Source organism: Falco naumanni, chromosome 2, assembly GCF_017639655.2.
Source record: "Falco naumanni isolate bFalNau1 chromosome 2, bFalNau1.pat, whole genome shotgun sequence".
Lineage (NCBI taxonomy): Eukaryota > Metazoa > Chordata > Aves > Falconiformes > Falconidae > Falco > Falco naumanni.
In genome coordinates, this window is record NC_054055.1 from 86,231,021 (window position 1) to 86,246,852 (window position 15,832).

At 35.1% G+C, this 15,832-nt stretch overlaps 1 protein-coding gene across 9 annotated transcripts in view; it reads left to right on the plus strand.

Moving 5' to 3' along the window:
• The window catches only part of DMD (dystrophin), a 1,096,913-nt gene that overhangs the window by 115,983 nt on the left and 965,098 nt on the right, over nt 1–15,832 (plus strand). For all 9 annotated transcript variants that reach the window (XM_040582467.1, XM_040582466.1, XM_040582468.1 and 6 more), the window contains exon 2: nt 1,793–1,854. In XM_040582467.1, coding sequence (XP_040438401.1) covers nt 1,793–1,854 — 62 coding nt within the window. The remainder of the gene's footprint in view (nt 1–1,792; nt 1,855–15,832) is intronic.

A 15,832-nucleotide genomic window follows, 5' to 3' on the forward strand; every position in this document is an offset into this window, starting at 1 on the left:
CTTTTTACATGTGGTTTTTTATATGAAGTTGCTGAAGTAGTTTGTAATACAACATCAGGTTGAATATGTATCTTCTGCCAACAAAATCCATCTTCCTTCTCCCATCTTCTGTGTATTGCACGTGGCTGGAATAAGTCAAGTCATATAGTAAACAGCTTACTAACAGTCAACAGAGGTAAGTGGTGCTTCTGGGGAAATTTTTTAACAGCTTTAACATCATTTAATACCAAAAGCACATGCTGTTACTTTTTGTTGAATCTCTAACTATTCAAATATCATGTTCAAGGGATGAAGCAAGCAGCATTATCTGGGATAGACAACAGTAGAACTCTAGAAAGTTTATTGTAGGAAATAGTCATATATTAGTGGTAGAATGTCTATAATGCTTGACTCCTATGACATGTTTCCAGTAGTACTATTGCATTGTCAATATTTTCACTCATGATCATCTGAAAGCAATTAGAACATGCTACTTCCTGTATGCAGAAGTTGTTTGTTGTTTTTGCTTTTTTTTAAATGAAATACTAGATTTACAAACTCAAGTATTATCTTTTTCCTTAGTATATTGTATTGTTGAGAATGGAAAACATTGTTGTGAAAAGGCATTTTAAAGTGCTATAGAGGTGAGGTTATAAGAACAAAATATATATTTGTATAAAAAAGATTTGCCTTGTCTTCTCTCCTTGGAGGGGTGGTGGGAGGGAAAGCAAAGTACATTATTAATGCTGTGCGTTTCTCATGTAGCTCGTCCATACCTGCCTTCCAAATTCAGCTGAATCCATTAACATTATTAATTGCTGAACATTTCAGATGGTGATTTAATATCCCTTTTTATTTAAGAAGTGCAGAGAATTTTACTGCAAACCAAAAGGGAACATTGAATGAGCATTATTTTTGTATAAGCTTTCTGTAGCCTTTTCCACACACGTCCTTTAATTCTAGTTTGGTTTGACTTTGTCATACAAAGAGGTCTGCACTTCTGTACTATTTTAGGGATGATGCCTAACAGAACTTTTTGAACAGATGCTTATGAGTTTCTAATTCAAAGGCTTTCTCTTCTCTTCCCACCTATAAAAAATACATCAGAATTGTACCTTTGGGTGTCGAGTTCCATTCTGCATCGACTATGCTTATAATTTAGATACAGAAATCAAGGTCTAAGATAATCATATCTCTTTACAATGTTTTGCATATTAAAGAATTGAAAAGGAATGTCATATATGGCTGAACAAATGTGTAGGTGTTTTTTTTGTTTGTAGTTTCCATTGGAAGGAAAACATATAACAAATTTTGACAGGTAAATAGCTGCAAGGCAGAAAGGTGTAAGATATGTCAGGGGCTGGCAATGGACCAGTATCATTGGGGTTCAGAAGACTTCACTTCCTCAAGAAATTTGAGGATGTGCATATGAAGTTATTACAAGTACTCTTCTAAAAGTGCTGTAGAAGAGTTTCCTGCTGCCAAAACCATTGGATGTTTTTTTTATACTTATATGAAAATAAATTTTGAATGGTATGTTTCAGATCCTGCTGCAACATGTTACCTTGCAGGAGAAAAGAAACCACAGGAAGGCTGAGATGAGCTAGGGACATAAACCATGACTATGAAGGGAACCTGTAGTCTTTCAGAAATATGTTGATGCAATTGTCAAGGACAGAATAGATCCAATAGGTGCCCTGAATGTGTCTGAATTATTAGTAGCTTTACTGCAAACCAAGACTGAAGTTTTAAACAATAATATTGTAATATTTTGTTGAATAATTCTAATGAAGTGCTTTACTTTCTCTGGCAGATGAACGGGAAGATGTTCAAAAGAAAACATTCACAAAATGGATAAATGCACAGTTTGCTAAGGTAATTAAATATTTTTATTTATTTATAAACCAAAATATGTTTTGTATATTTTTTTTAAAAAATAAACCATGATACTCCCTCACTGAAGCTTAATTTTCAAGGTAACAGTTACAAGTTTCAGATATTGCTGAATGCAGTTGACTGATTTGTTAGAAAAAATGTCCAAGTTTTATTCCTTTGATTTTGGTAGAGATTGAAATGTAAGAAGCCATCCTCTTCTCAAAATGTTCTCTGCCTCAATTTGCTTTGCCTTTTCTCAAACTACTAATTCAGGTGTATTACTGTTTGTTGATTTCCCTTCTTATGTTCCTAATATACAGAAAAGTTTCCTCTGTTTGGCTTGTATTTTCTTGTTGCTAGTTGCAATCACAAATTTAACAAAACCATGTGAATTAGAGAGGAGCAAGGTCAAAGATATGAGGTGTAATCCGGTCAGCAAATTATGAAAGTCAATTATAATATGTTTTGAAATAATTATCTTTGAGAATGGTAAAGATCTCAAATGTACTGGAAAAAAGACCAAATATCTAACTTATTTAAAGGTAGCCCCTCTGGCATTATATAATAATTTTATCTTTAATACACAGGAAAAAATTAGCTCAAACTATTAATTTGATTAAACATTTTTTAAATTCCTGGAGGATAATTACTGAACTGTATTTGCCAGTAATACACTAAATCACTCCCATAATCTGTCATTTTATCTGGCGATAGATAACAATGAAATAGTAGCTGTGATATATCTTCTGTTTAGTCTGACTTTTGTGCCCCATCTGATTCTTCTCATTAAAAAAGGAGTAAGATAACCTGAATATGACCACCATAATGTTGAAAAACGTGCTTAGCAGTGGTTCAGTCCAACAGGGAGTCCCACAGGAATTTTCTGTGCTCTGGAGCATTTTCTAATAGTGATTCAAGTGATTTAGACAGCTCACATTTGTGCTCAGCATCTTTACAGCAGAGATGTCCAGCAGTTTGGAGGACTGGATCAGGATGAAATACAGTCTTGAACAAATGGTCTCAAACTGATCAATGAATTACAAGTCAAGTGTAAAGTATTATATTTAGGAAAGAAGTAAAATGTATGCATACAGAGGGGGAATAACTGGGCTGGCAATAATAAAGCAAAAAAAAGCTCTGGGGAGTGTGATGAATCACAAACAAAATGAGTCAGCAACATGATATTAATGCAAAAAAAAAAAAATAACCAAGGCAAATTTATTATGGCTGTGATAATGGAAGTTCTTGATAGAAAGTGAAAGATGTAATTATTTTACTTTACTTGGCAATAGTGACATTTTAGCTTAAGTAATTTACTGTCTTGGTGTCCCACATATGAAAAAGTAACCCCAGCAGCAGTTGTCTGATACAAAGTAATTTGAAATGTAATCAAAATTCAAACAATCTAGGCCTTGTTATGGTCACAGAGATAGTTATGGAAAACTAAGCGTAACTGTTGCTTCTATATCTAAAGGAAATCTCATGTTCCTAGACCGCTACTTTCTCAGAAATGGTTGTTTCATGTAATAGCAAAGTGCAATTACTGTGGAAACTTGGAGCAAGTCTACAGAAGAACTAGAAAAATTATGAAGGGTTTAGAAAATACGACCGATCAGCAGATGCTTTAAATGGTTTGACTCAGTCTTCTCAATGGATCTAGATGTCTTTTCTCCAATTCTAGTTCAGTGGAATATACTTTAATGGTGTTTTAGTTGCCTATTACTTTAATTCCATAAATAGTCTTTTTACGTGTGTGTGAACATGAATTCATAAAACATACTGAAGAACTGCTAATCTCCCATGACTTCATTTGGATTCTAAGGAAAACGTCCTAAACACAAGATTTTGTTTGCCTCATGTGTCACCTGTATTTTGAATAGGGCCTTTTTATTTCAACAATCAATCTACCAAATAACCTTGAGCTTTAAATCTTGGACAAAATACTTGTCCTACAAATTTTTTATGCATAACACCAGAATACTTGGTCTGAAATTGGAAATCACGTATGTCTTCTAAGCTAAGTAATACCTGCTGGCTGCCTTTGTGGTACAGATGCAGAAAGCATGGTTTGCTCTTCAGTGCAGTCACATACTGTGCAAGCTTTATTTCTCTCTAGGGTTTTCAGGACCGAAGTACAGGAGACCCTGCTTGCATTCTACTTTAACATGAGTGGTTGCTCGTAATTAATATCTGTGTGCTGCCCTGGGATGGTGTTTCACCCTTTTCTAAAGACCAAGACATCTGGGGAGATGCAGCCTTTAAAACACAAAAGTGGATCTCCATGTGAAATCTATAGCTTTGCTTTTCTCCTGATTTGTTTTCAGTGGTTCAAGTCTGCCTCTGTTTCTAGCTCTGGGATTGATTTCAGTTAACAGGCTGCTCCTGGTTAGTGATTTCTCATCATTGTTAGCTTTGAAAAAGTGTTAGGTAAATTATTTTCATTGTAAAATTGGTTTGCGTTCGCTTCCTTGCAGTTCTAGAGTTGCTGTCTTGAACAGATTAGCCTACAGGGTCAGAATTAAGATAGAGGAATATATTATGTCACTCATATCTCTTATTTGTGAACAGTGGAATCCAGGTCATTAATTAACTGTAAAATATTTACGGTTGAATGAAATTCGTTTATACAATTCTCACCTGTCCACTATCCTCTATAGGAAAAAAAAACCCCAACCCCCCTACGTATGTAGTTAAAGTAAAAGCTTAGTTTTAAATGTTCTAAATCTTCATTTCTGTTGGGTCTATAGTGCATTGCCTCCCCGAGTGCTGTATTCCTTTCCTGAAAATTCAGTGTCTAGAGTACCCGTGTCTCAGTACATTTATTCTCAGACAGAGCTTTCAAAACACTGAAATTTGCAAGGTGCTTTCACATGACTAGTGATATTAATAAAAATAATGCTTTTCATATAAGAAGCTCTAAATTAATGAAAAATAATTTCCTAATTTATGTATTATCATCATAACTTAAGAACACACATGTGATTTTAATTTAGGGAAAAAAAAAATCTATTGTTTGAATCTCAGGCCTGTATGGAAGTAGTAGTCCTTCTGGCCATGCACTCGGTGACATTTTAGTTGGATCATGTGTAGCTACTTTGGACTCAGATGCCTTGAGTTCAGCAGTGAACTTTCCTACCTCTAAGCTAAGGAGTTGTGGCCCTAAAAAAAAACATAACAAATTTGCAACCACACTGTCTTGGCAGTTTTCTGTCTATGATGTGCAGAACCTAGAAACCTTTGGAGTGCTACCAAAGAAGTCTGTGAAAGGTTGTCTAGGGAAAGCTAGCATAAGTGTCAGCAAGATTACAGTTGCTATGGGTGAGGCCATGTCTCTCTTCAAACTTATTTTGGCAGGTTGAGTAGGGTGCTGTTAATGGAAAAACTGGGGAAATTGCATTTGCAAAAGGTCTCTTACAGCTTCCCAAAAGAGCAGGTTTCTAATTCCTACTCCTTTTACTAGCCGGAAGATGGATTATGCAGAAAATCTGTGCTTTAAAGATTACAGTATTTGACTCACCTATAAGCAAATCATTGTTTCAGTAAGAGAGCCCCAAAGTTGGCTTTTAATGTTTGTGATATGAACACTTAGTGAATTAAAAGTATAGGAGAAATGGGAGAATCTAATCCAAGAGACCTTTGTGTTATTCCCGTTCTAATCATAGGCATTGTGTAAGACTTTCTTTAGTGATACCTTCTTGGTTATACCATCTAAATGGCGTGCAATAAGTTGAAACTTAAAGCAACTTTTAAAATGTGGAGTGTATTACTTTAATATAATTTTATTCAGAGTAAATTTTCTTTGTCCTCAGAAGTAGTTTATTTATAAAATAATGAAGTTCTGCAGGGTGTACATAATGATAGCAATGGAAAGTATTGTAACCTAGTTTTTAATAATAGGACTATAATTAGAGCTCTCACAAGAGATATATCTAGCCCTGTGTATGATAGCTTTTGCTAAGATCTCAACTTTAAATTTGAAATAACTGAAACCTCTATTTATAAATGAAACACAGAATCTTAACTGTTTTGGGAGAATGCAAATATATTACGAGCCCTTAACTGTAGCAGCTTTCTGCTGGAATCTTGAAACAGCCACCACAATTACATTAACAATGCCTGTACCCCATTTTAAATGAGCTTATGTTGCCTCACTCGTTAAATGTTTTTAGATGTTCATTCCATAATAGGCTTCCATTAGAAAGCATCACTGAAGATAGAAATGTTCTTTATTTACATGTACAAAGAGGCTCGTAAATGGCAATTAATTTTAAAATGAAAACCTGAAAATTCCAGCACAAAAAACGCCCACACCACCCTAAAAAAATGGTTTACTCCTATAACTAAAGACATATTGACAATTTAACTTGTTCCCTCATCACAGAGAGAGCATCTCAAAGTAGTGACAATTTTAATGTCAGCAATAAAAGTATCTGTTGTGAGAACAGGGAAGGGAAGTAACTAATCATTGTAATTTTTGACAGCTTGAGTTTTAGGTTATAGCCTTATGGCTAACTTAAAGTTAACAACTTGACCTGTTTCATAAAAGCATGGTAATTTTTGGATGAGTTTTCAATATTTCAATCTGCAATATCAAAAAAACAGATGATCATAAAATTGCTTGTATATTCAGAGGTTTAATTAGGTTGTCCACATTTCTGTTATGAAAGGGTAGAAAATTCCACTACATAGTCATATAAGATATTGTATATAGCAGCACGCTTTTTCATGGAAATGCTGAAATTATTAATCTCCAATCAGGCAGGAGCAAGAGTCAGAAAACAGAGCATGGTAGATTTTTGGGGAGAAAAAAATAGGTATTTTTTAAAGATCTCTCTACTTCATTCTTTAGTTTTCCTCCTGTTGTTATTGGAGAAGGCAGAATATGAAAATAATTTAGGGTACCCAATATTTCATTACTTTATTGAAAAACAAGATCATTTAGTAAGTCATCCTTTTAATGGAGAATTTAGGTTGTGAAAAATGGCAGCTTTTTATAGGCAGGTGGAAATATTTGGAGGTAGTTGTTTGTGTAGTGACTGTGGAATTAGATTCCATTCTTGTAGTGATCGAGTGAAGAAATATAGTATAGACACAGCCTGTGCCAAAGAAGGTAAGGTTGACAGCCTCATGTAAGATGTATGTGGTTTCTAGAATAACAGTCAGCAAAATTAAATACACTTTTTACTCATGAAATTGTTTTGAATAGCAGCTAGGTTGTTCAAGCAACTGGCATATGCAGGGATAAAAAAGAGCACAGAGGGGGGCATTCCTTACAACTTGAGTCGAACTATGTAGCGGTCAAAATAATTTTTTAATTACTCAGTGTTTCTGTGTGGCCTGTATATTAGGAGGTGTGGGGATGGTCTCAGTTCTTTCCTTCTCAGTTAATGGACAACCTGAATTTAATCAAGACTCCCATTCCCTGTAGTGATCTCTTGCGATAGTAGATTAAACACTTTCAGCATATGAGACAGCAAAAACAACTGATAAAAATGAAGTTTCCTAACCTTTTCAGGAAGTGTGTCAAATATTTGAGGTACAGAGAGACTGTACTACTAAGTAATGTACAAGTCTGGCATCTGATAGGGAAATTTGCGGTGCTGCTTTTGCTCACACACTTGCTTTTTCTGTGCTATCACTCACAATAACTTCAAATTCAAACAAAATTAAAAAGCTACTTATGACAAAGTGAAGACAAAGTGAATTCAAAGTGTTGCAGACTGTGGCAGGGGAGTAATCTGGTGAAGCTTTGTAAAGACAGTAATAGTTTCATTTGTCAAATTTATTTAAGATTTAGCTTCTATGGAAATGTGTTAACCCCTGTGAATAATCTATGTCAAACTCCATCAGATGTACCATTTCTTTAGCCACATATCTGGACTACAATTAATAAGAAAAGGAGCTGGAGGGAGGGAGGTTGGCAACAAATCACAAAAACATAGATTAAAGTGTTAAGTATTAGCGCTGTCCGAACTGCTATCTTGACAACTAACTTGTAGGTCAGATTCAGACAGCTGCTTAGATGAGTGGTAGGAAAATCAGAATTAAATGCTATACTTAAGAGGTTCAGATCAGTATGCTCAGCTTCATTGATGTCTGCTGGTGTGTTGTATTTTCTAAAATCAGAACAGTAGTTAGATATGCATGTCTACGAGACTAGAAAAGATCTCTAGCAGTTTCATGTAATAAAAGTAACCAGTAGGGTGTGCTGGTGGTGTAGGATTTCAGTTTTAGAATTTATTTCTTGAGGGTACAACACTGGCTTTGCAGAACAAACTAGTGTCGTAGACAAGTTCAGAAAACTTCATTCAGACAGCTGTGGTGCTTTAGTCATTTACATAGTATTTAGTGCCTGCACAAAAACCTGTTGGAGAAACAGGTAAATCAAAGTTTGCTGAGTTCCATGTTGCCACCGACTATTCTGCAGCCATTCTGAGTCAAAAGCATTTGCATCTATCCCCATATTTTTACAGTATGTTGAGCCAGTAACTGACACTGCACTGTAGAAGTGTTCTCAGTCTGTGTAATTCACACAGTCATTATCACTGTTTTCAGCTAAAACCCAGAAGTCAGCTCTTCCTACATTATCTGATATCCAAAATGTTTTGTGCTAAGGTAGAATGAGAAGAGGCAGGAGGTATTTGATTACTTTTTTAAAACTGAATGCAAACTAGCCTCACTTGCACACATTCTTAATTATGGGATAGAGGGAAGCTTATTCTTTTAAATTAAGAGGTAAAAAAAAGATACTGAAATGTTCTCCTAAAAAGAGTAATTGTGGTCAAATGTAAATGAGGGTTGAATGCTGACTTCAGTCTGAGCCTTGAGGAATAGAAGAACTGAGCAACCAACACTCTTTCACAGCCAGTGTTGCATCTACCAGGTCATGAACTAGAATGTCTTGTAATTTTACTGCTGACACTGATCATTCACACTATGTCTTGCTTCAAAAGCTTCTGATTTTGTGCCCATATCTGTTTCCTTGTTTGGGTCAGCAGAGTTCTGCTGAATTTCACTAAAAACAAAGTTGTGCTCTCTTCTTCTAAGAAGCAGTAATTTGGAGATAAATATCAAGCAGGATCAGGTATCATGTGTAAGAAAATTGATCCTAGGGGAAAAAAAAAAAAGATAGATTGTTAGTAAAATTTTGAAGTTGTGTGTGGCAAAACCCTGATCAATTCTTTAATGACATTAAAAGCAAATGTGATGGATGTTATCTCAATCCAGTAAGTAAACATTGATAACGCCTTTGAAGCAGCTTCAGTTTTATTTTTCTATTCCTCCTGAAATAAAATTTTCAGAACACCACACATTTTAACTTGTACCATTCGTGATAAAACTGAAAAATATGTTTGATATTATTCGATGTTGGTAAGACACCACAACTGATAACCGTCCATCCTAAATACCTTATTAATCTGTTCTGAGTCTCTGTTGCCAGCCTTTTTAAGTACTACAGTGAAAGTGATGAGAAAGACCAATTTACTAATGTGGGAACCAAATGGCTTTTCTCTGCTACAGTGTGGCAAATAACCAGAACTCTCATTGAAGATTAATAGTGCTTAACTTTCCTTTCCAGCTCTGTGTGATCTATGCTACCCTTGGGATACATACTGTTTTAAAATATCAGGCTTTCTTATGCCAGTAACCATTTTATAATATGTCTTGCAAGAGCACACCAAAGGCCCATCATGTCTATTTTGTATTATTAAAGCACAAGTTTTCAGGTTTGTTATTTTTTAAGCCAAATGATTTTTAAATCTGGTATAGAAAACATATTTGCATTGTTAAGTATTAGGTGATTTTCCTTTTTTTTTGAGATCTCCAGAATACATCAGCAAGTGTCAGGCAAAACGTGCTCAGAATTATTTGCATTGATATATAGTGAATTACCTATTAGGTCTCCATAGTCTGCATCATTTTTTCAGTAGAGTAAAATGGGATACCTGCTCTGTGAATAATTATTTTGTTTCGAGTGCATTTCCTTTGGAATGAAAAGTAACTTAAAAATTATTTTTACTGTACTTTTTAAGGTAATACCAGTGGCAATATTGGCATTTATTTTACTCAAAATTTCATTTTAGAACTTCCACTCTCTATTAATATATTTTTATAGATTTTTTTTTTTGTATGACCAAGAAAGCTACTATGAGCAGAAATAGGCACAGTTTAAAGGCACAAATATCCTCATGCTTTGAATTTTGTGAATAACATCAACTCTGTGTCCATGCTTTCAAATTTTTAATCTTGATAGCTTTCTATATTTTACTTTCAAAATGATTTCTCAGGTTACTTTTGGCAAAATACTTAGGACATCTCCTTTATCAATATAACATTTATCAATGTTTAAGTCTACCCGTTGTAGAGGCCTGAATGCTGGTAGGGATTAAAATAGAGGATTCATCCCTTTGCACTTACTGTAAAAGCAAGGAACACCAGAAGCTGACTGGTGTCACAGTGCAGCATGACAAAAACAAAGTGTTGTTTAAAAGAGTGGTCTCCGCTATTTTATCTGTTCTTGCTAACATGAGAAGTACAAGGCTTATGACCCACTGTGGCGCTCAAGCAGCTGGAGATGCCTTGAAAACTGTCAGTACAGAAAAGAACCCTTTCACTGAAAATCTAGAAAGGACAAAAATGTATTTGGTGAGGCTTCGAAGATGCAAAGATAGATGTTTGTGCTTAAAAATCTAAGGAGACTATCTCTACATTGTTCTTGGGAGCTGCTTTTTTGTTGTTTTTTTTGTTGTTGGGTTTTGGGTTTTTTGGTTGTTTTTTTTTTTGTGTTAAAATTGATACTGCAACAGCAAAGGTTTTATTATGTGTGTGTGAGGGGTAGGGATTCTCTAATGCTTTTCTTCCAAAACATTCTCCCATTGCCAGAAGACTTTAAAATTTTGCCTGTTGTGTTTTGGTTTGGTTTTTTCCCCCCCAATATGTCTAAATGATTGCAATTAAACAAGACAGCTCTTGGAGAGCAGGTTCATTTTCACTTCGATGAAAAGTGAAACTTCTTCCACTTAATTACACATTTTTGGGCAGAGCTGTGGTTACTGGCCGTGTATCTCAGAAGACCTTTTGCTTACAAGTAAGACTCGCTTCTGCCTGCTCCCTTGACTGCCCAAGCAGGGACATGTTTTCTCTGCTTTGCCTTAGTGGGCATAAAATCAAAACTGGCTGCAGTTCACGAGCAACTTTTCTTTGGGGACAGTGGGGTCTGCCTCCACCAGAACTTTATACTCATCTCCACGCCTGACCTCCTTCTCAGGTTAAGGTGCCCATGGGAGCTCCAGGCCTGGCACCACAGCTACCCTTCTCACCTGCGCAGCAGCCCTCGGGGAAATCCCCAACACTCAGAAAGCATTAGTGCTGTCACTGCTGCTCTATAGTCAGTGAAGGTTGTCATATTCTCGGGATCTTTTCTTTGCACATGCAAAGGTTACATTAATTTTCTGAATCAAATTTTAAGGCTTAAAATATTTTCCATTAAAGTTTCTTCTCTTCCAAAAAAGGTACAAGCATACTATCTTAAACAATGAGCATCTGCATGGCAAAGCACTTTCACCATTAGAAACATCTGAGTGAATTCAGACTACATTTTAAATGTTTCTATATTAATCTAGTATCCCAGACCTTTAATCTGAGAATTCAGATTGGATTAGTAAAACTAGGAAGCTGAACTAAATATATGCATTTTTATTATGTTGAAGTCATTTGCCTTTGCATTCTTATTTTTATAGCCTCTTGCAGAATACAAGGGCTTCCCTCAGATTCATCAGACGTGCCAAGCCAGTAAAGCAATCACTACTGTTGGCAGTAGAGGGCACTGGACTTTCATTTCTAATATGTTTTACTGAGGGAAAAAATAGTCAAATGAGGCTCTTTGACTTCTTCCACCTTTCTGTTCTCACACTTGGACTTGGCACCTCCTAGACTTTTATTCAAACTCTCATGTTTTTTGTTGCATTTCAAGTAAAAAATATTAATCTAAAGAAAATTGAATGCATGTTGTTCCCTTGAAGTTATTATTGTGTATGTATCTTGAGGGGGGAATAGGAACAAGCTAAATATAGCGCTACAATATTGGTCTCAGTGGTGCATATGTCTAGCTTGCAAATTTGTAAACATTTACAAATTTGCATGATTGTTGCTGCCAGTAGATATCATCATCTCCATGCTCAGAATTCATTACCATTGCATCTAATCATCTTTAGAAACTTCAGGACCTCCAAAGCAAAATTCCTCATATGGGCAAACAAGACTTTAGTAGATTCATGTTATATTTAGACTGAAAGTTCAAAGATAAAAACAGGAGAAAAACCTATGTTTGAGCTACTGTCCCCACTTACGTAAGTGCTCTCTTATATGAACATATTGAAGCTCAAGCAAATCACACCGAACATTCCCCCTTATCTGCAAAATAGTTATCGCACAGCTAAGGTTTGATGGAGAAAGGAAAAGAGAAGATGCAAGCATGTACGTGTAGGTGTGGTTCACCTGCCTTTCTTGAGCTTTCTAGATGTCTTAATATCTCCTTGTGTTGTTGTCATGGCATATTAGTCAGGCTGAAATCCAGTGAGCTACTGCCTTCCCCTGCTGCTGTGCACCATTCTTAAACCACCCTCTGCCTGACGTCCTGGGTGTATCTTCTGCCTCTCAGACATACTCGTTTCTATAGGCTGTCTTTGACATCAGGAGGTTTGTCTATTCCTCCTATGTTTTTAAATGCATAAAATAGTTTTTAAAATCATGTCTTAAAGAAAAAAATAAACCCAACCAAAACCACATAAAAAAACCCAAACCAAAATAAACAAAACCCACCAAACTCCAAAGTGTTCAGTTTTGGGTAGACTGCATCTGTGTTACAGACTGAATTCTTGAATGTTGATGTTTCAGTATCAGTGATGATAAGATGGCTTAACACCAGTTCTATAAGCACTTATGTTTTTACATATCACTTTCTTTATTATGCTTTGAGATATCTGTATTACGTACAAAGGCTTTCTGTTCCTTCAAAGGGTTTTCTGATGGACATGGTTTTACACCTGGATCAAATGCAACTTTTATTGAGGTTAATGTCTTTAAACCATGTCCCTGTATCTTAGGTTCTACCTTGTCATGAAGACAGAAAAATTAACATTATGAAAGATGTTCATATGGAAAAAGGGCATTATTAGAAGTAATAACCTTATTTTTACAAGGTTGCAAAAAAGCATATTTGCACAAGACCTTGTATATCTTTTACATAAGAAGGGGCTTAGTCACATCTTGGGGGTATTTCTGGACCAAGACTTCAAGAATATGTATGACTTTTATAGCCGCTTACCACTTTTTTTTCTCTATTCATACGTTTGCCTTGTTTTGAAGGGGAAAAAATGTCACCTTGCACTTGATAGCTGCAGTTATTTCTCAACAGCAGTGGCAAAATTGACATAGACACTCTATTAAGTGTTTGCTTAGAGAATTAGTTATTAAAGAAAAAAAATCCTCTTTTTCCTGTTCTGGAAAGGCTGACTAACTTTTAAATCTTTTTTCTTCTGTTTTACTATCCCAGCCTGATTAAATATTGATATTCATATCACTGACTTTGCTAATACTTTCACTTTTTTCAAAGATCTACATGACAGGTCGTATTACACAGAATAGCCATTTTTCTTTTCTATCTGCTTTTCTTAGTGTGTTTGATTGATTTGCCGGTTTAAACCCATCACATTTACTTCTTGGTAATATTAGTGTGAGAGTATATATTGCTGACTTAAAAATAGGATGCTTTTAGGGTGTTCAAATGCTTAGTATTGTTTCTATTGAAATTAAGGTTTCAGGAAAAAAAAAGATAAAACAAGTAATTGCTTCTGTTCAGTCTGGTGCGCTTTAAAAAAATAATATATATATGGTTACTGAAAATCCTAAGCTATTGGTAACAATAAAATCCTTTCCATTTAAAAAGCTAAACAAATAAACAAACACACACACACCCGTCATTACTCCTTGAGAATAATAACAATAAGTTGTAATTCCCTTTGGTATTCTGTTGAAAGTTGTAAGAATTCAACAAGAACCAGGGAAGTACAGTTATCAAAAATAGATTAAATGAGACATTTCTTTCCCCTTCTTTTCTATTTTTTTTTGCCTAAGCTTAGGCCCCAGAAGAAATCAATGTGATCAATGTGTAAAGGCTCCGTCTGTGCACAAAACAAATTACATATATTCTATAGTCTTAGAACAGAATTACTATTGAAAAAAAAAACATATGATGGAAATTTATAAATATGTTGATATTTTTTACTATTTTTGTCTTTTCTCTAAAGTTCTCAGTGATATAAAAATCTGTGTTTTAAGTCGAGGTCTAGTTTCCTTGGGAAAAAAGTCATATAAAAGGCACATCTGGCATTTGGTACAAAGAAGTCAGACATGAGACACATAATGCAATTAGGTATAAGCAGCATAGTTTGTCACGCTGGTAGAAACTGGGTTCTTTTACAGAGTTGTATGCAACTTGAAATGCTAGAAGTACATGCTCAAAAAGAGGGAGTATTATCTTGCCACCACGGTAGCAATAGCTAAAATACGATGGAAGTTCAGACAGTCTGCACTGAAGAATCTCAGTCACTGTCAGATTTTGTAAATGCCATGTATGCCTAAGAGTTAAACCCTATCTTTTCAGGCATTGTAAGTGAGCCATTCTTAAAGCAACTGGTCAGAGCTTGCAGCAAGTGGAAGAGTAACGATATACAAGACTGCTGCCAGTCAGTAAGGTTTTCTATAGCTTTGACAAATATGCATTCAGAAGTGGTATTTTCATAGAAGAAAGCAAGATAAATTAAATCTACATGGTAATATTTAACTTCAAAAAGAGGAGTGATACTGAAAAGAAGAAAAAGTCAAACTTTTTTTGAGTTTGACTCAAAAGGAACTCAAAGGAAGAATCAAAGTGTTCTGTACCAACAGGCAACTTGGAAGCAACTTAGTGGAGTCCTGAAGTGAATGCATGTATAAAGGTGTATCACCTATCAAAATCAGAAACCTACCTCTGTTTAAGAAAAAGGAGATTAAAACAAATTTCTGTAACTCAGTTATGCAATATAAGTATGTTCAGAAGAAAACCATGAAGATACATGGCAAACTCATGTGCATATATGAAATACATGGAAATACTGATTATATAATTACAAGATTAGAACAGAGAGAGAAAGATACAAACACAAAATCAAGAATAAAAACTATTTCAAAGACACAGCAGTAGAGAAATGAACTATGAATACAAAACCTTACATAAGTTCATCAGTGAAGTTTCAAGGAAGAGGTTTCTGGACAGAGCTTGCCAGTATACAGTCAATGCTAGAAAGCTAGAAACTGTTTGGTTTTGGTTTTGTTTTTTTGTTTTTTTTTAATAAATATGTAAAATCTCTTTATATAAGGTTATCAGGTATGTTTTACCACCTAATTTCATATGCTTTTGAATACTGAAGCAGCATTCAAGCAGTTTCTTTAATACTTTTACCTACAGGAAAGACCCACTGCATCTTTCATTTGACATTTGTGATCATTTAACTTCCACACAGATCAGTGTAGAGCTGAGTCAGCCTACACTGTCTGTACTAATAATTCACACAGGGTAAATTACTGTTTGTGTTCTTACCTGACTCTATCTTTAAGAAATGCTGTATTTTATATTTGCATACTATATTAAGAGCAATAGTGACATCTATATCTACATCTAAAAGGGTTAGAATTAAGTGATGCATTTCCTGGAGGCAATTAAAATTAAAAACATGATTTTTACAAAGTAGGAATTATATAAAAATAAATTAAATGGAAACAAACAGTCTCTGGAAAGTTGCTATTAGAACGATGATCAAGGAGCTCAAAACACTGGGGTTTGGTTTCGTTGGTTTTTTTTTTTGGGGGGGGGGGGGGAGGAAGGGGTGAGGTGTTTTTTTTTAATGCTAAGAGCTTAAAAATCCATAAAACCAGCATT